The 20,212-nt window shown below is 42.4% G+C and overlaps 1 protein-coding gene across 3 annotated transcripts in view; it reads left to right on the top strand.

The window, feature by feature from the left end:
- The window catches only part of disp1 (dispatched homolog 1 (Drosophila)), a 96,610-nt gene extending 78,630 nt beyond the window's left edge, over positions 1 to 17,980 (top strand). For 2 of the 3 annotated variants that reach the window (XM_030047004.1, XM_030047005.1), the window contains 9 exons: positions 2,406 to 2,435; positions 3,294 to 3,417; positions 3,791 to 3,918; positions 9,929 to 9,994; positions 10,706 to 10,800; positions 11,417 to 11,514; positions 12,050 to 13,639; positions 13,956 to 14,219; positions 14,935 to 17,980. In XM_030047004.1, the coding sequence (XP_029902864.1) occupies positions 2,406 to 2,435; positions 3,294 to 3,417; positions 3,791 to 3,918; positions 9,929 to 9,994; positions 10,706 to 10,800; positions 11,417 to 11,514; positions 12,050 to 13,639; positions 13,956 to 14,219; positions 14,935 to 16,812 (4,273 nt within the window). In that variant the 3' untranslated portion in view covers positions 16,813 to 17,980. The remainder of the gene's footprint in view (positions 1 to 2,405; positions 2,436 to 3,293; positions 3,418 to 3,790; positions 3,919 to 9,928; positions 9,995 to 10,705; positions 10,801 to 11,416; positions 11,515 to 12,049; positions 13,640 to 13,955; positions 14,220 to 14,934) is intronic. The other variant, XM_030047006.1, reaches the window with a different exon arrangement.
- The last annotated feature ends 2,232 nt before the right edge of the window (positions 17,981 to 20,212 follow it).

Below are 20,212 nucleotides of genomic sequence, written 5' to 3'. Positions count from 1 at the left end.
AAACGTCATATCCAGATCCAACAAAGCCTGTCATGAGTCTGGGACAGGACCTTGTGGTAGTGTATTTTTTGAGCAGTGGGGTGCCATAGGGAGTTGGGCTTGGATGATAAGTAATTTTAAATGATGGTACAAAAAGTATCGATGTTTATCAGTGTTTTTTTTTTTTTTTTTTTTTTTTTTTTTTTTTTTACAGTACGGTTAAACTGTCCAAATATCAGCCAACTTTAACGTTTTTGTTTTTGCCACGGGGAGGTGCCAAAGCACTGGTCTTGGACATGGATAAACACAGATAATATACAAATGAAGTTTTTCTGGTACATGAGAAATCTTTCTTACAGTAAATAGTTATCTGCCATCCACAACAACTTTCACAGTCTGTGAGTTTGTGAGTACATTAGTTTGGTGTGTGTGTGTGGGTTGACCTTACTTGGGATAACCAAGATGCCAGGATTTGGAAACCTAACCAGTGTTAAGACTTATTTATCAACACACACAAAAAAACAAATCTGTTTTACTTATTGATAGTCCACCTGTTATTGATCTGTTGGTAATTGTTGATAAGTTCCAGTTAAAGGCTTTCTGTGCTGCAGTGACCCTGTTGTCTCATCTCCTTGTATAATAGAAGAGATCAATAAAGTCTTACTTGGATGGAGACATTGAATTATTATTTTCCTCAGTGTCTGCCAAATTGATTTTTGAAGCCACAGTGTCTCTTCTGATGATATGACATCACCTTTGGCTCTTTTTTGTTACCCTCCCTGCTTATCCTCTGCACAAACTCTAGTCACCAACCCCCCCACATACATACACAATCCCTACCCCTTTGGCCTATATCACTTATCTCCTGCAGCCCCACTGTGATCAAGTTGCCGTATCTGATTCTCCCACTTCCTCCTCTTCCCGTTCACCCAGGGCATTTGCTGCTCCCAGCATTCCGGACGCTCCCCCGCTGCTCCCAGGAGGCACTGATGAGAAGTCCAGATAGATCCTGAGCAGCTGAAGGCTTCATGTGGCCGTGTGTGTGTGTGTGTGTGTGTGTGTGTGTGTGTGTGTGTGTGTGTGTGTGCGCGCATGTGATTTCCCAATGTCAGGATGCCTGATTATAGTTTAAGATGCACAGAGGAGAGTGTTGCTAATATGTACATGAACAGTATGAACATGCAGGCGTAATTTATGATATAATCAATCAATGCACTGGTGTGGCGCAGTGTGTATTTGAGCTTGAAATTTATTCCCAGTCCTGATCAGATCAGACAGGTTTGGTTATGTAACCTGGCATAGCCATACTCTGATATGTTCACTTCATAAAACACAGTCTGGGCATTGTTGGGTACAAACCGTTTGGAAAATGGTGGCAGCAAAGGTTGTTTATAAAAATATACATCACATCACGCTGTTTTGTGACCGTTACTCTGATAAGCGAATCACAGTATTTGGAATTAAGTTGCACTCAAGTTTTGATGCTTCTTTGTATTTTATTTGTTTCTCACATGCTTTGAACAGAGACGTTTTTGCGTTAGCCTTCATCATGTCAGGCTCATGGCTGAACAGTGTTTTGACTCCTTGTCAGATATTGTGATTAACCGTTGGTCTCTCATTAGCTACACTGTCCAATCAGACAAACAAACCACATGACATAGTATGAGAGTGCTGAGGCTAAACAAACAGTGGCAGCTCTGTGCCGGTGAAAGTGACCAAACATATTGGTAAACTTATTGCTAGCACAGAGTCTTGTCATTTTCGTAAGGAGAATGTACACTGACATCATGTTTCTGTTTTCCAATTCAGCGTGCTGTAGCTTCTCACTGTTGTCATCACCTACACCACATGTTATTGTCTGCATTGGCTCTGTATGCTTAAGTACAGATCTGCACTCTGTCTTCAATCAATTTGTTTTAAATTTAAAAAAAAAAAATGTATGAACAAAATAAATGTCCACAGGTAATCAAAAAACTAAACTTTGTAAAAACAAACAAAAAAAACTACAAATGAAAAATAAACTTTTAGTGCTTTTAACAACAGCATCAGCCTTGTTAGTTCAGACATTGGCTGACTATCTCAAAATGCCAGATATCAGCCTGATTAATCAGTTGACCACTAGTCTATTGGTTTGTGGTACACATATATTAGAAACACACCGCCTGACTCACCTGACAGGGATTTGAAAAGGGGCACAGACTAATTTGATAAGTAAAATGGAAAGTGGATCTGACAGCAATGTCAGTTTCAATGTACTCAGTTGTCCCACACACAAATTGTGTGCTTCCATGAGGGGAAAAAAAGAAAAAAAATCAATTCATGAAGAAAACATGTACACTCACTCAAACGTCGGGGCAAATCTGTTTTTGATTGGCTTTTGCTTTGAATTCCAAATCCTGATTTATCTCCCTCTTTTTGTTTTTCAGCCCTGCAAGGCCCTTTCGATTCCCCAAAAGGTAAGACCTGCCAAAAATGTTTTTACTTCTGTTGATATGCTGGATTGTAAAAGCTTTATCCGTCTCCTCCTCCTGACCATCATCCATCCATCACTCCTCCTGCCGAGCTGTCATTCCTCAGCGTTGAGTCATCAGAGTTATCGATGGGAGTCCTGTGTCCCGCTCTGTACCTGGCCTCTGTTAAGCAGCACCTTGGATCCTCTGTTGCTCACGGCTCTGCAGTAAACTCTGCTCTCTCAGCCTCATCCAGGGGTCAGGTCTAGCAGGGATTAAGGTTTTGCCCAGCATTTACAGAAGTTTTAGGTATAACATCACCACTGTGGTGTGTGTTTAGCGGTCCAGACTGTCAGTGCAAACCCTGAGTCAGCTATTAACAGTAATACTAATCGGGTAAATTCCCTCAGCATACAACAGACGCATTACATCTTAAATTTAATATTTCCTTCTCACATTACCTTTTAGTCTCCCATAATTTTGGGACAAAGTTATCCCATATTGTTACAAATTGATTTCCCTTCCCTTCCCCTTTTCAGTTTTTGAGTTTTTCCTCATTTGATACGTGAAAGGGAATCTGACCAAATCCAGATGGCGTGCAGTGTTTAATAAACTCAGGCAGTAGATTAGCATAAATATGCTTACAAGTATCTGGCATTGGTAGTTTTACAGTGTGTATTGTATTGACCGATTTATCATGGGTATTAGTCTGGTTTAGCTCTGTATAGTTTTGCTCATCCATCTGGCCTCACTTGGTCGTAGATCATGTCTCTCCGTCTCAGAAACTTGGAATAAACTGCTAATTCAGGTCCTGTTTTGTATCAATGAGTTCACTAACTGAGCGGCCATTTCCTTGTTCCCTAGCTATGCTGAGCTGATAGCTGATTGGCCTGTGGTGGTGCTGGGTGTGTGCACTGTGCTCATTGTGGTGTGCGCCCTGGTGGGCATCCTGGTGCCCGACCTGCCTGATTTCTCTGACCCTCTACTGGTGAGTACCAAATATAATAGCAAAGGTGCACAAAGAAGGTCACATCACTGGTTTTATGACTACTAGAAGGGAAAGTGTCCGAATGCCAGTCTTTCTTCTTCCCAGAAAAACATTCCTCTGTGTGTGTTGCCCTCTGTGGAATTGGCCAGGACAACCAAGCAGCCTCCATCCAGGAGCCTGCTGTCTTTTGCGCTCTTTCTAAGCAACAAATGCATGTTGTGTTATGTTTATGTAAATAGAGAATGCATTTTGAAACTGAATTTTTCCATTTCACAACTACAACATATCTACAGCCTTACTAGATGTGCATAGTCCTTACTTGTTACTTCCTTGCATGACATAAAAATAATTTTCCTCTCCTTCTCTGCACAAGGGTTTCGAGCCTCGGGGGACAGCCATAGGCCAGCGACTGGTCACATGGAACAATATGGTGAAGAACACAGGCTACAAAGCCACGCTGGCAAACTACCCCTTCAAATACGCTGATGAGCAGGCTAAAAAGTAAATACACACACACACACAGTTGAGTTTTGTTCCAAAATGACGTCTACCCTTTGAATAACTTGACACCTATCCTCAGTAAATGATTGGTAGCTTGCCACTTTAGCTTTTAACTTTTTTTTTTTTTTTTTTTGATATGTTGTCAGATTGTCCACAGTGAGTTTTTTCCCCTTTCACTCTGGGGGGAAGAAACATCTTTGACGGTTAAAAAAGTAAAAAAAAAAAAATCAACTCCTGACAACGCCTAGCTGGCAGAAGAAAGCAACTTTCAGTTTCTTGCCTTGCTATATGTTTTTTGTCTCTATGAACTTGCTCTCTGGCTGTCAAAAGAGAAGATGGTCAGCAGGCAGCGGGGGTCGGGGGAGGCTAACCCTGCAGATGAAGGATGAAGGCAGTGATGAGAGCGAGGAAGGGAAGAATATTGTTGACAGACATTCTGAAAACTCTCAATCCCCTTCTGAAAGAGACAGGGAAAGAAATGAAGATCTATCCATCCACAGGGTCATCCCCTGTCTCCTGTCACTGGGAGAGTCTGTTCAGTAATCAAGAGCAGGTCTTCACATGTTTTTCTCTGTCTGTCTGTCTGTCTGTCTCTCTGTGTCTCATTAGCTATGTTCAAACCGCAGACCTTCATGCTCAATTTCAAATTTCTGCTTATGTCCAACTTATTTGGATGACTGATTATATCTATTGCAGGATGAAAACCCCTGTCCAGTACTGCTATGAAATGACAGTGATTTTGAAAAGAAACATGCAATATAAAGTAACCATAGGAGCCCATCTATTTTTTACCCTTCATCTGCTTGTTGTGAGCACATTTTGTTTATTATATGTGCCTTGAGTTTGACGAAGTTGTGATGTCCCCAAATGCAAATGAAGTCAGTTATTTGGCAGTCTCTGCCCCATTGTCCTCAGTGCTAACACTGGCTCAGCCACAGTGCCATTGTCACCAAAATTATTAAAGTTGCCTTAGATGAATGAGATGTACTTTATTGTAATGGAATTTTAACGCAGAGAAATCCTGATTTGAATGTGAAAATGCAAAATGCATCTGGACCGCATGCCTTGTGATCCCATTTTGTATCCTCCAGCCATGTGGTTCATATCAAAATGGAAAAAAAAAAAAAAAGTGACTCAATGCAAGTTTTTGCTGTTTGTACAGATTAAAAAAACATGAGATTTGTGTCACATGTCGGGGGGAAAAAAACAATCTCTTAAACTTCTAGCTACATTGTGAACATAGCCTATGACTTTCTGTCTGCATCTCTCCTTCCATCTCTCCCGCTGCGTTTCTGTGGTTGTCAGGCGGTCTTTGTGTCTCGCTGCACGTGTCTGTCTGCAGATGTAATTGTGTGCTTATGTGCGTAATGTGTTTGAGAGGCCTCTGCTGCAGCTCTCCCTAGCTGTCAGCACACTTCCCTGCCTCATCCCTCTGTCTGTCAGCCCCTCAGTCTCTCCCTCTGACAGGTGGACCTGATTACTCTTCCTGTTTCTAGGAGAGGATGTGGCCCCTAAAACTCACACACACGCACACATAAATGCACACAAAGCAAAGACCTGTCTCCACTATAATCCTTCTTTGCTCACACACAATGGTAAATAGACACTACATTATGCAGAAGACCTGGCACTACCGTAATCTTTGCACGCCAACACGCGCACACACATACATACTTTGGATACACAATCAAGGCTAGTCTGCACACCCTCCCTCAGGCCCCTGCTCAATCAGAGCCACTATTATGATCATTACAATCATGATAACAGTATGATAGCGGGTTCAGTCATTCCCCTTTTTGCTGCTCCTTTTTCACCACTGAGCTTCAGATCTGCCTCCTTGGTTTTGCGTCACGCTGACCCTCCACCTCAGACACAAGAACATATCTGTTCACCATTTGGTCAATTATGAGATCATGCAACAGAGACTTGATTGTCTTAAGTTGCCAGGGGTTTGTTTTAATTAGAATAACCACCACCCTTTTTCTTCTTCAAGGGATTGTTTCATCAAAGTACTTTTTTTTTTCTTTTATAACTTATGATAGTATTGAACAGTTTGTATTTCTAGAACTTCTCTCAACAAACCTACCACATGCTATAAAATACAAAGAGCTAAATTATTATTATATTTAAAAGGAAGACACCATTCAGTGGCTGATTACTGCATTAATATTTACAGCTCATTAACTTCAGTTAATTAATAGTCACAGCTCAGTGAAGTTCAGAAACTGTACTGGATGCTGAGCGAACAAATTCACAGTGCAGCAACATCATGAGAGAAAACTACAGAGCCCCTTAGGGGACATGTGGGGGGAAATTTTGTAGGGTTAAAAAAAAAAGTGAGGTGGGAAAAAAAAGAAAAAAAACTTTGCAAGAGGGACATGCGGGAAAAGTTTTTGTAGAGTAAAAAAAAAGTGGGGTGGGAAAAAAAGACAAAAAAAAACTTTGCGAGACGGACATGCACGAAAAAAATTTGTAGGGTAAAAAAAAGTGGGCTGGGAATTAATATTATTATTATTTTTTTAACTTTTTCTATTAAAGTTTTGCAAGATCTCGCAAAACACACATTCTATTGAAATACCTGTGATGGCATAAAATTATAATGCGGTGGCAGTAAATTGATGTAATATAATGGAAATATTGCATTATCATTCTCAAGGCCAATTGAGCATACTAGGGGTTATAGTTAGAAGCTGGTGTTTTTAGGCCACATTTTTACACAAGATAAATCAGCTTGCAGATTAGGTAAACAGTACCATTCTAATAAAAAAAATTGGTATCTCAGCATTAACTTACAAGCTGTTATTATTGTTTTTTGAATACCCAACCAACCACCTTAACATCAACAATTAAACAATTCTGCCAGTCATGGACAACTAACATTGTAACGTTGTTTTCAGTAAACAGTTTAGCCTTGAAGCTGGGTTCGGCTCAAAATTATGGAAATGAAAGCTGCAGTCATCTTCAGAGTATCTTAAAAAATTAAAAATGTGAAGTTGTGTAGTATTCCACCAATAGAACTGCAGACTGCTCAGCACACATTTCAGTGCATCAGATGTTTCAAACAACAAAAACAGACGAAAAATAAATACATAAATAAAATATAATCAGCAATATGAGGCCTGATCCTCTCATGCCTGATCAAGACTGCTCTCAAGTTTTAAGGATGTCCATTTCTAAGTAGTTACTGGAGAGGATGTTGTCTAACTCAGTTCGGAGTTCAGGGTAAGAGGTGTATGTAGCTGGTAATTCAAGTTTCAAACAAGGGATCTGGTAAGGCTGTGTTTGTGCCCTGCCTTTGGCCTGTTGGGGTCGACTGAGAGGGATGTGATTGACCTGGACCTTGTGCTGTCACAGTCTCAGACACTGCTCTTTGTCTTTTGGATCTGTGTTGCATCTGTAAACAAATGAAAATCAGAAGGTTTTAAAGTTGTTGTCAGCAGTAACAAATGAAGTCATAGCAAGAAACTCTTTTGACACATGTAATATTAAATGGTGTGCAAAAAACATATGGCTCAAAGTCACTCCACTAAAGTCTATTAAACCAGTAAAGCCTATACAAATACAGTGACCCAAAACTTTATTTAAAAAAAAAAAAAAAATTATGATCTTCAAGCTAATTCTTTGCATCTTCCCCAGTCGTTATCATAATTTTATTCATTAGAAATATATTTGCTACTACCACAAACTTGATTTATTCTGTCACTGACTGTCTATGATCCTGCAGATCCGTGATCAAATCTTCTGTAGGAATGTGAGATCCACCTTCAGTCGGCTGTGACTAAAGGTCTTTTGTGCAAATGTAAAATCTTAGCAGTTTCAGTTTTGTTTGTTCATACAGTGTGCCAACAGTATCATCTAACTGTACTTTGTTTCCTTTAAAATCACAGACGTCAAACGTAAAATCATCAGCTTGCCCCTTTGTTGAGCACCCATCTGGGAAAAATAGCTCCTTTCCCATTTCCAAAATCTGAGCAACAGTTGTTGTCTTTTCGACATTTGCATGTCTTGTTCCTCATTCCTGGTCCTGACTTGCTGGTATTCATTCTTGCCATAATGAAGTCATCCAATTTCAATCTTCCTGGAGGTCTTTTCTGCTGAAGTATTTCTTCCTCTTGCCATCACACGACTTGTGCTTTGGGACACACTTGCCGCACTAGACAGTGCTCTTTTTTGTTTTTGATTTCATTTTTCTTGTTCCAATTGTATCTATTAGTCTCTGCAAAAGAGTCTCCTTATTGGCACTGCACTTATCACCATAAGATTTGATGTAATTGGCCATTTGCTCGTCCGTCATTATGCGTAACACTGCCTTGTCAACCTGTAAACATAAATATTTAAGATACTTGCTTTGAACATGAGCGATAAATACTGATCCAAGGTCATGACCCTCTCCTTTCAAAATAGTGTTACTGCATTGTTCCAATGCACGTGGACTCAGCAGGTGTTACAGTAACAACAGAGATGCAGATAGAAAGCAGAGGCCTGTATCACGAAGCAAGCTCAGTTTTCCGTGGATTGCTCAGACCTATCCGGCTACACTAATCGAGATCATGGTGATCAGGGATAACCCGTATCACGACACTGGTTATCAACTCGCTCACGTGATCCAGGTTTGTCTCATCAAGAGCCGTGAACGCACACGTATAAGGGACGGGTTCCGAGGCAGCCGACCAATCACAAACATGAGCGACAAGGAAAAACGCACAGCATGTTTCACAGCGGAGGAGTAGTGTGTTATACTGGAAAAGTATGAGGAGGAAAAACAAAATTTACACACTAAATCGAATGTCATGGCCAAGAGAAGGCAGAATGCTTGGCAATGTATTGCCGACTGCCTGTTATACAGGCTATAATAAAATAAAGCGGACGCCAAAATTCACGTCAGCACATCAGGTTGATAGCCCGAATAAAATCAGATACTGAGCTGCGTTAGAACAGGAACAAAAGGCAACTATAAAGGCCGACTCGCCCTCTTGAATGAAGGGTACAAATGATCCTTTTTCACATTTGCATCAGTGAGCTGTCAATCAGGCCCATTCTCTCACCCAGGAATAATTTGCCCCCCAAAAATATTTAGAGCTAATTAATTGTGCCATTTTAAATGTCCGTAAAATGTTGTGAAACGCCTCTAAAAATATTTTTAATTTACTTTTAATTATCAAATTTCCTTGAATGATCTCTCATTTCTGTTTTTCTCTCCTACAGAGTGTCAGCTCTGTACAGCAGCAGCTGTTAGCCAGGCTGAAGTGCTGCTTCACATCAGTATTACATCCTCTCTCTCATACAGAAAGTCAGCAAAATCTAACGGATTTGATTGGTCCAGGAAAATCCTTTCACGCCATAATGCTCTCATCATTTGGACTCGTTGTTCAAGGGGATCCTCAATGATTGGACAGGCCATGTTTTGGCAAACAGCTGATTGGCCGCGGGGCGGTGCTTTATGAAGGATTCAAGGATCCTATCCTGAAAGCTAGCCTGCTCCGGGGCAGGCTAACTTTCAGGATAGGATTAGGACAGGTTTCTTATCCCGATCAGAGGTGAACCAGCTTTGTGATACAGAAAATCTGGAGTTTAGCCTGCAGTTATCTCGCTAATGCCTTAATCCCGCTTCGTGATACAGGCCTCTGGTCGACTTCGCACAAAGTCCATTACATCACTGATAAATCTGGCTACGATGTAGTTTCGTGTAATATTTCATTAGACCAGCTCCCACCGTAGCCTATTCACCACTAGCCATGGCGTCCACAATTACCATGGCGAGATAAAAGAAACGTAGTTCTACAGCAAAGTAAAATAACACGTTAATAATGCGTAAAAGCCCAACAACGTTACGTTAGGGTTGCAGCACTAGCATAACGTTTTATGGGCTCTATGATAAGGCATAATGAGCGTGAGCATTAGCTTACCTTAAACTCTGTATTGCTACATTGAGTTACTGAATGAATGTTATGCCCACCTTGTCTCTCTTCATCCGCATAATGTCCTCTTGTGGGACCTCTCTCAAATGCAGGAAACGCTCCAAATCGTCCTCCTTGACTCCCTTTTTGCCAACGTTGAACACAACTAATCAACACCGGTAAATACAACTCAGTAAACTTCCCTCTCCCACTCCGTGACTCCATGCCACTCCATTGTTGTGTCTGTTGTGTTTCCCGGACTTTTATAGAAAAAGTTAAAAAAAAAAAAAATCGTCTTTTTTTTTCCCACCCCACTTTTTTTTTCCCTACAAAAATTTTCCCACATGTCCCTCTCGCAGTTTTTTTTTTCATCTTATTTTTCCCACCCCACTTTTTTTTTACCCTACAAAAATTTTTCCCATATGTCCCTCGCAGTTTTTTTTTTCTTGTTTTTTTTTTCCCCACCCCATTTTTTTTTTTTTACCCTACAAAATTTTTTCCCCACATCTCCCTTAAGGGGCTCCGTAGAAAACAAAGTTGTCAGTTAAATACAAGTTTCTAAATTAGTTTTTGTCACTTTAGCTCTTCATACATACAGTGTTTAAAATTGATTATTTTAATGTGCTAATGAGCTAAGCTTAACTGAAGTAATATGTAGTGAATTTGATGATAATGATAGTAATGAATTCATGAATGAATAGATGTCATATTTCAGGTCTATCAAGAATCTTTGATTTTTTTTTTTTTTTTTTAATTCACTCAGCCTGTATTCATTTTTAGTGTATATTATTTTTACCATTTCCTTATTCTTTTTTTATGATCTATTGATCCCATAATGCCTGACTGAGTAAAACATGCAGGTGTACCAGTTTTCCTCTGTTTTTTCGTAGTCACCAAGAGACGAGGTGGCCTGAGGACCAATTTGACAGAGACAAGCGCCAGGCAGAGTGGGACTTCAGTAAAGAGTTCTTCTGTGATGTGCCAGGTACAACTTGTTCAAGGATGATAACAGCATAGTCATGCTTAAGATAAACCTGTATTTACATAAGTTAGAAGCACCTTTTAGAGGTAGAAGTGCACCAATCAAGCTCAATACAGATACTTGGTAAAACAGTAGATGGCAAGAACATCAGCAAAAGGCTCTCTGTAATCTGTTATTTCCACTCTCATTCCACTCCCCTCTCCTGTAACATATAAGCCAGGTTTCAGTGCAGGTACTGACCACTTGTTTTCCACGTGGACCAGCTGAGGACCAAATAGCTAATTCCTCGCTCTGTTCCACCTCATTATTGATGTCAGCATTCTGGTAGTCACATATCAGACAAAAGTCTCCACCCTTCACTTGGTTTCAGGACTGTGCCAGTGTAGGAAAAAAAGGCTTCACTTTTGTTGCTGTAGATCAAATTCAGCAGAGCCTCCTGCTGTCAAACAAGAGGCACACTGAAGAGTAGAGTCCGCAAACTGTGTTTTGTCTCATTTTTCTCTGTAGTTCTATAAAATTTTATTTTCCTCCCTTGAACAGCAAAAAGCACAGTAGTCTATTGAGGATGCAATAATTACAAGTGTCCAATGACATTTACCCAGTTTTATTCTTTATGAAGGTGACAGTTATTCCAGACTGGTATTTGCATCAGCAGAGGGGAAGAACTTGTGGAGTATACAGGCCATCAAGTCCATGTGCAATTTGGACAACACAAGGGTAAGTGTTTAGAACAGCACAAGCCACTGCTGTAGTCATGTGTGATAAAAATGTGGTGATAAAACACAAATGCACTAAGAGAAAAAAGCATATACATTTTTTACATGCATGGCATTTTGTTGCTTCATTGTCACTCAGTCCCGTGAGGACTTGTTACAAAACCCTTCTTTAATAATGCCAGACAGATATAGATGGAAATGGATCTCATTAATTACTTCTGTTTGCATGACAATAGATGGCTGACAAGTACCTATGACACATTATGTATAACAGACTAGTAGAGCAATTGCTGCCTTGTTTGAACACTCATCACTTGCAACATAAGTGACCACATACCTTTTGTTGTGTATCCATTTTTCAAATGAATAAATTAGTGAAATATTAATTTGCTTACATATTTATGTAAACTAGTTGTCTGATTTTATGTTATTAGCCAACTAACTTAACTTTTGTATTGCCTTCTGTTCCCTTCTTTGTTTATAACTAGTCCATTTATTTATTATCTATCTCTGGCACTCTTTCCATCACTACCCAGGTACGCTCTCACCGTGATTATTGGAGCCTTTGTCAGCGCACCAATGATGCCTCCTGCTGCCCCAGCTGGACACTTGGCAACTACATTGCTGTCCTCACCAACAGATCCTCCTGCCAGAAGATCACCGAGCGTGATGTATCGCACACCCTCAAGATCCTGCGCTCATGTGCCAAGTACTACCACAATGGCACGCTGGGGCCTGACTGCTGGGACATGGCCTTGCGGCGGAAAGACCAGCTTAAGTGTGCCAATGTGCCTCGGAAGTGCACCAAGTACAATGCTGTCTACCAGATTCTTCACTTCCTGGTGGACAAGGACTTTCTCAATCCCAAGAACACAGACTACCCTCCGCCCGCCCTAAAGTACAGCATGCTCTTTTCCCCCACAGAGAAAGGCGAGTCCATGATGAACATTTACCTGGACAATTTTGAGAATTGGAACGCGTCAGATGGCATCACCACAGTTACGGGGATAGAGTTTGGCATCAAACACCACTTGTTCCAGGACTACCTCCTCACGGACACTGTGTATCCTGCCATCGCCATAGTAATTGTCCTGTTGGTGATGTGCGTGTACACACATTCTGTTTTCATCACACTAATGACAATAATAGCAATCATCAGCTCACTCATTGTGTCCTACTTCCTCTACCGCATGGTCTTCAACTTTGAGTTCTTCCCCTTCATGAACTTGACGGCCCTCATCATCTTGGTGGGCATTGGTGCAGACGACGCATTCGTGCTTTGCGATGTCTGGAACTATACCAAGTTTGATAAACCTCATGCTGAGTTGGCAGAGACGGTGAGCGTCACCTTGCAACATGCCGCCCTCTCCATGTTTGTCACCAGTTTCACCACTGCCGCAGCTTTCTATGCCAATTATGTCAGCAACATCACTGCCATACGGTGTTTTGGTGTCTACGCGGGTACCGCCATATTGGTCAACTACATACTTATGGTGACCTGGCTCCCAGCTGTAGTGGTACTCCATGAACGCTACCTGCCCAACGTGTTCCCCTGCTCCAGGCCTCCACATCAGCAAAGGGGTTACTGCACCAGGATCTTCTGGGCTGGCCTTTGCCAGAAGGCCAACAAATGCCTATTCACTGTATCTGAAGCATCTAGAATCTTCTTTGAGAAAGTTTTGCCCTGTATCGTCATCAAGCTGCGTTACCTCTGGCTCTTTTGGTTCCTTGCCATCACAGTGGGCGGGGCCTATGTGGTGTGTGTCAATCCTAAGATGAAGCTCCCATCCCTTGAGCTTGCTGAATTTCAGGTGTTCCGCTCCTCTCATCCATTTGAGCGCTACGACTCAGAGTACAAGAAACTTTTCATGTTTGAGAGAGTTCATCATGGTGAGGACCTCCACATGCCAATCACCATCATCTGGGGGGTGACCCCTGTGGATAATGGGGACCCCCTGAACCCCAAAAATAAAGGCAAGCTGATGCTGGATAGCACCTTCAACATTGCCAGCCCAGCATCTCAGTTATGGATCCTGAACTTCTGCCAGAAGCTGAGGAACCAGAGCTTTGTCTTCCAGTCAGAGGAGCAGGACTTCACCAGTTGCTTCATTGAGACATTCAAACAGGTCAGTACAGCTAAAAACATAACTTTACATATACTTTGAACATTCATCTGTTATATTTTTATGTACCTATGATGTATATTTCAACATGGAGATATATGGAAAGACTTCTTACTAGCCCCAGACAAGTTTAAAATTGTTTTAATAAGTTATGCGTTTAATAGGGTTTAATGGAGATGTTTTGTAGACCAGCAGCTAGATTTACACCGTGGAAAATGCCTAACATCCTTGCACACATTTCCATGTCTTAAACATAGCAATACTGTTTAATGAGCTTCACCAGGGAAAGAGTACTCTAACCTTGTTACATTTTAATCAGTGGATGGAGAACCAGGACTGTGAGGAGGCCTCCGTCTACCCCTGCTGCAGCCAGTCCACCTTCCCATACAAGCAGGACGTGTTTGAGTTGTGTATCAAGAGAGCCATCATGGAACTGGATAGGAGCACTAATTACCATCTCGACAGCAAGACCCCTGGGCCTCGATTTGACATAAATGACACCATCAGGGCTATCGTTTTAGAATTCCAGAGCACCTACCTCTTCACATTGGCCTATGAGAAGATGTTCCAGTTCTACCGTGAGGTAGAGTCTCTTGTATTTGCAATTTCATGTCACATTTATTATTGCATGTTGCATGACAATCTCTTTCATACAGAGATACAGCCCTATGTAATATTGCACTATTTCAGTACCATCTCCACATCCTCTACCTAAAATGTATTTCCTTATATCTAATATATTTTGGTATTTGCTTTCATGTTGTTATTTTTGGATTGTTGTTTTGTTTTATTTTCTCTTAATTTCCCCCCTTTCTATCTTCTGTCTGGCACTAATTCACAGTTATATCTTCTTGGTACATGTACATGTCAGATCTTTTTGGGCTTAATACTGACTCTGGCAGCTGTACACACAACAACTTGACTTTTTTTCTGATTTAAAAGTATCAAAACAAAATGTGAACTTACTAACTAACTGCCTGCTGTGCCAGCCTCTGCAATAACACAGCCAAACTTCTGCTGCCAGTAGGCACATGGATCTTGGAACCGTTCTACTAAGATATAGTCAATATGTTTGGTGATTGATTAGGTTCACCTTGTGTCGCGGGGCCAGTTCAGCCCCTGACCATGCAATGTTAATGTAAATAACTACCAGGTATACCAGGTCATTAAAAATAACTGCAGGGCTCTGTATTTTAAGAAGCTGGACTGAAAATCACTTGTCTATATTCATATTTTTATATTCATATTAGGATTGCACTGCCACATGATTATGACTGTAACTGTGAATTCTGTTTCAGGTGGATGCCTGGATCAGTGAGGAGTTGCTTTATGCTCCAGCAGGCCTCAGCCACGGCTGGTTTGTCAGCAACCTGGAGTTCTATGACCTCCAGGACAGTCTGTCAGATGGCACACTGGTTGCCATGGCACTGTCAGTGGCTGTGGCTTTTAGCGTCATGCTCCTGACCACCTGGAATGTCATCATCAGCCTGTACGCCATCATGTCGATTGCTGGGACCATCTTTGTCACAGTAGGCTCCCTGGTCCTCCTGGGCTGGGAGCTTAATGTGTTGGAGTCTGTTACTATCTCTGTCGCTGTGGGGCTGTCAGTGGATTTTGCTGTCCACTACGGTGTGGCCTATCGGCTTGCCCCGGAGCCTGACCGCGAAGGGAAGGTGGTATTCTCCCTCAGCCGCATGGGCTCTGCCATTGCCATGGCAGCACTGACAACATTTGTTGCTGGGGCAATGATGATGCCTTCGACTGTGTTGGCGTACACCCAGCTTGGCACGTTCATGATGCTGATCATGTGCGTCAGCTGGGCCTTTGCCACCTTCTTCTTTCAGTGCATGTGTCGCTGCTTGGGACCCCAGGGTACCTGTGGCCAGATACCCCTGCCCAAAAAGCTCCAGTGTCAGGCCTTCTCTGAAGGCACAACCACAAGCCCCACACCCCAAGGGAAGAGCTCTGGCCTGGGAAAGTACCAGCTGGATGGCAGGGGTGGGGAGGTGGAGCATTATGAGTTAGAGCCCCTGGCATCTAGTCATAGAAATGAGGAGAAGCCCACAGAGGAGCAGGAGATGTGTACTCAGCTGTATAATGGAATACCCCCTCATCACCAAACCACTCCTTATTCACATGCCCCTTATAAAAGCAAAGCTGAGTCTGGGAGAGCTGGACCTGAGAATGGACTTGTAGCCACATTGAGCACACCATCCAGGTGCCAGTATTCTCAAAATACTAACTGCACATGTGGGGACCCGCCTCCTCATCTGCCTCAACAATGGACCCCCCACACCTGTACTCAGCCTCCCCAGGACTCGCCTTCCTCCTCTCCCACCCCTCAGCTGTTCCCCCTCTCAGGAAACCACCCAAGCAAACAAAACAAACAAAATGCAGCCCTGTTATCTACAACCCTGGACCCAGTTTACAAAAACATGGAGTGCCGAATGCATTATGTCCACTGCCCCCCTGCTCATTTCCACCACTGTTCCCAGGGCAGAGTAATGACTCCCAGGCAAGGAGCTGCCCACAGCTGCCATCTCAGGAACTACTGTGTCCACACTGCAAGCCTCCAGGCTGGCCAGGCCAGGGAGCAGAGATCCACAATGTCGGCCTCCAAACAAGACTCTGGTCCAGCTCCTAGTCCAGTTACTAGCCTAGAGTCTGTGGGACAAGAGGATAACCATAGGGCTGAAGTGAGACCCTCAAGCCCTGGTGTTAGCACAAATATTAGCACCCCACCCCAGACACAACCTAAGACTCAAGGCCTCTCTCCCTCCTCTTCCCTAGGCTGCACATTACCCACAACATCCGCACCACACACAACCAGTCATAAAAGACAGAAGGCTACAGACAGTGACCAATGCTGTGGTGACAGTCATGTGTCCACCACAACCATCGAAACAACAACGCAATTGGATGCTTGTTGTAAAATCCCTGGCAACCAGGAGAAGCTTGAAAGTATTCCCGTCACACGGGAGGAAAGTGTCAAAAAGTGCAAGCAGAACTCAAAGAGAGAGAGGGCATCTTCTGTTTCTCCAAAGAAACTCTACTGTTTTAACAGGACATTGAAAGTGAAGTGCAATTCTGTCTCAGAGTGTAACGTGCCAAAAACTGAAGCCAGTGTGCCTCCTCTTGCAATAAACCCCAATCCCTCATCCGAAAGCTTGTGTTGATCACAAATAGGCTCAAACCTGAAGGTATAAACCATAGTCATACTGGCTATGTTTTATAGCTGTAGTAAACAGTATCACGTTGCCACATGTTATGTCCCTGTGCAATTGATGTTTGGGATGTGTTTGTTGACCAAGTGCCTCAATATGTTTCATGAAACAGTACGGACTGACTGAATATGTGCTAAGTTTACGTGTTTTTCTTTTTGTACTCACCAGTTAAAATGTTTTATTCACATCAGATCATATCTTTCATTTTACAGTAAAATACTTTGTTTTGCTCCGTTATTATGAGAAAGGAAAGCATTGGTAGCCATGCAAGTCAGACTATCCAAGCAGTTGATCAAAGTGAGAAACACATCTAGCCACTTTTTTTGGAATTACACTCACGTGTTGAGCCGCTTGCAGAGCTGCAAACAATACAGGCTGTGCAGTGTCACTGCAGAATTATGTGGGCTTGGAGTGTTTCCTGAGCCACTGTAGTGGCAGCTGTATCAGTATAGTTAGACCTTGAATGTCATGAAAGGCACCACTAAATAAAATTAATTATTATTATTATTGTTAAAGAAGCAGAAATGCATTATCAGAGGAGCTGAGACTTAGGACCCGCATCTTGGCAAAATGTCTACAGCACTAGTCAGTCAAGAACCACAAGGTGTTTACTGGCTAGCAACCTCAGTCAGAAAACTTGTGGAAACTGGATCTAAGCAATTATTTTAATCTTTCAACTTTTTTCATAACAGCTACATTGCACACAGATTGATCTGAGTTCAAGGCAGCAGCTATTGGATGAAATGGAAAAGAGGAATAGTGAGGCCAGTTGTGTCTCCAGCTGTGATCAACTCATGATAGTTGAGACAAACTCACAGGACTAAAGCATTGTTGAAATTATCCTTGTTTGGAAAGTCACATTTTGCTAGCCAGTCCATTCTCCAGGCAGTTATTTTCATCAGCAGTGTGATATTGGATTCACTGTTAGATGAGATGAGATCACAACTGCATCAACCATAATAAATGTGCTACATTTTAAAAGCTGCTCAAAATCGTTGCCTGACTGTTTGGTATCTGTGGGAGCTAGCGTTAAATTTTGCAGTATGCTGTTATGTTCAAGTTGCCACATGCCTCAGAATAAAGTTGTACTGTATGATTAAAATGTGTTTTTTTTCTATCACTATTGTCTGACTGTCTGCTATCCTCTGCTCCACCCATTTTCTGCAGACACACACACACACACCCAGCAAAAAGAGACAAGTACCTCAGATGGGCTCTGTTCAAAGAAGGGCACAGCTTTAATCATAACAGAGTACACCTGTTTCATTGTCTCATAACTGCTGGCGCTGTCAGTGCTGGCTGTGTTACATCTGGCCTTGCCTTGGGTCATCGCCTACAATTTGAGCTGGGTGGGTTGGCTGATCTCTGACTTGTAGACTCATTGACACGATTTGCACAAGAATCCTGATCTTATTTCATGACTTAATGTAATACAGACCTCATCTTTAAGTCCATGCCAAGGAAATTCAGAGCATACCTACTCAAGAACAATCTTCGGGCCAGTCCTATCCAACAACTTGACACAAACCAAGCATGTAAGTTCTAAAATCCTGCCTTATCTGTTGTTTGGCTCCCTCAAGTGTCTCCAGTAGTTTTTGGTCATCCATCATATGTGAACATTACTGCACTCTGTAGCTGTACGATGTCACTGTGGTCTTTCAGGAAGTGCTGTTATGGATGTACAGCAACTGAACTGTCTTTTCTGTTTGGGCCTCCAGCTCTCCCTTCTCTCCACACACTTTTTAACCTGTAGTCCACACTGGGGTAAGGCCACCTCACTAACACACAGTAAGAATTGGCTCTGTCACTTTGGGGAAAGTGATTTTCCTGAATGTGTTTGGGGCAGTGTGGTGGCTCATTGTCAAGGACTTGTTATCATGCTGCAGAAAAGACCCAGGTTCTATTCTTGATCCTAGTCCTCTGTGTAGAGATTACATGCTCTCCCTGGGTTTATGTGTTTCCTCCACCCACCATCCAAAGACAAGCAGGTCAGATGGACTGGAAATTGGACATTATGAAGGTGAGTGTCTGTCTTTGCACTGTAATAAACTGGGGGTGTGCAAGGTGTTTCCCTGCTTTCCACCCAAGTGATGTTGGGAAAAGCTGACCATTAAAAGGTATAGTCTGGTTAAGGACATGTCTATGTATGTGATGTGTCAACCATGCAGCTCTGAATTTGTACTACAACTGGTAGCAGGGCATCTACTATCATTAGGACACCTCCTGGGTTCATTGCTGTGAAAGTCCTCCAGGCACATCCACCTGGAAGGAGACACGAGGCAGACCCCGGACACGCTGTGGAGACGCCTTGGGATCTCCCAGGAGGGACTGGAGGATGTGGCAGGGGAAACATCTGGGCTGCCCTCATCAGCTGCTACCACTGTGACCCGGTTCCAGATAAGTGGTAGAAAATAAATGGATGGATGGTTGGACCCTAGTGGACATCTTCCCTCTGTATGCTCTCATCTCCATGTCTCTTCTTTTTTTTTTATCCCTCCTTCCTTCTCTCCTGTACCCCCCTTTCTCTCATTTTCTGTCTCTCTGCTCCTCCTGGCAACAAGACCGCTCAATCCATTCCAGCCAAGTGCAGAAAACACCTGTTTGCACCAAGGTCAGTTGGGAAGAGAAATCATCCTCTTGGATCATCTTTCTGCTTCCTGTCTTTCCTATGATGTGGAATGTGAAGGCTGATCTGCTTTCACACTGACTTAAGAAAACATTACACGCTGGGTCAGGGCAGTGGTATGGGACAGGGGATTTATACTTGGACAGCGAGCTTAGAGGTAGTCTCCTACTGGTGGCTCTTCAGAAGTCTGATTTGAGCTTTAAATCAAAATTGAGTGAGCTGTCAGTGCAGAACTCTCACGTTTCACTGCGATTCTTTTGAAGTGGAATTTCAGGTGCAATCTTGTATCTTATAAGAGATGATCTGACAGGTGTTTTTATATCCAGACACTTTTCACATTTTGGTTGAAATTGTTTTCTATCCATACAAAAACTAATGGGTAGACTTTACTAACTCATCATTAGACACAAGTTTCAGTGTGAAATGCTGTTTTATAGGGAGGCTGAGGGAGAAAAGCTGAAACTTCTTTCTCGAACTTTCCAATCAAATATTTTAATCAACATTCAGGTCATTAAACCTTTTACAGTTGCTGCTGTAAACACCCGGTGTCAGGTGACTCCTTCCCAGGCGGTGATGAGTTTTGTGTTTCTAGCAGCAGCAACAGCAGTTCAGATTGTTTAGACTTGAGTTTAAGAAGTGTGTAGTTGGCATAAGCAGCAGGCACCAGGGCTGAACAGGCAAAAGAAAAGAGCGCCACCCGCAGAAACTTGAGCAAACTCCATCAAC

The sequence above is a fragment of the Myripristis murdjan genome, chromosome 24 (assembly GCF_902150065.1).
Source record: "Myripristis murdjan chromosome 24, fMyrMur1.1, whole genome shotgun sequence".
Lineage (NCBI taxonomy): Eukaryota > Metazoa > Chordata > Actinopteri > Holocentriformes > Holocentridae > Myripristis > Myripristis murdjan.
The sequence above is the reverse complement of the archived record's forward strand: the minus strand, read 5'-3'. Positions and strand labels throughout refer to the sequence as shown.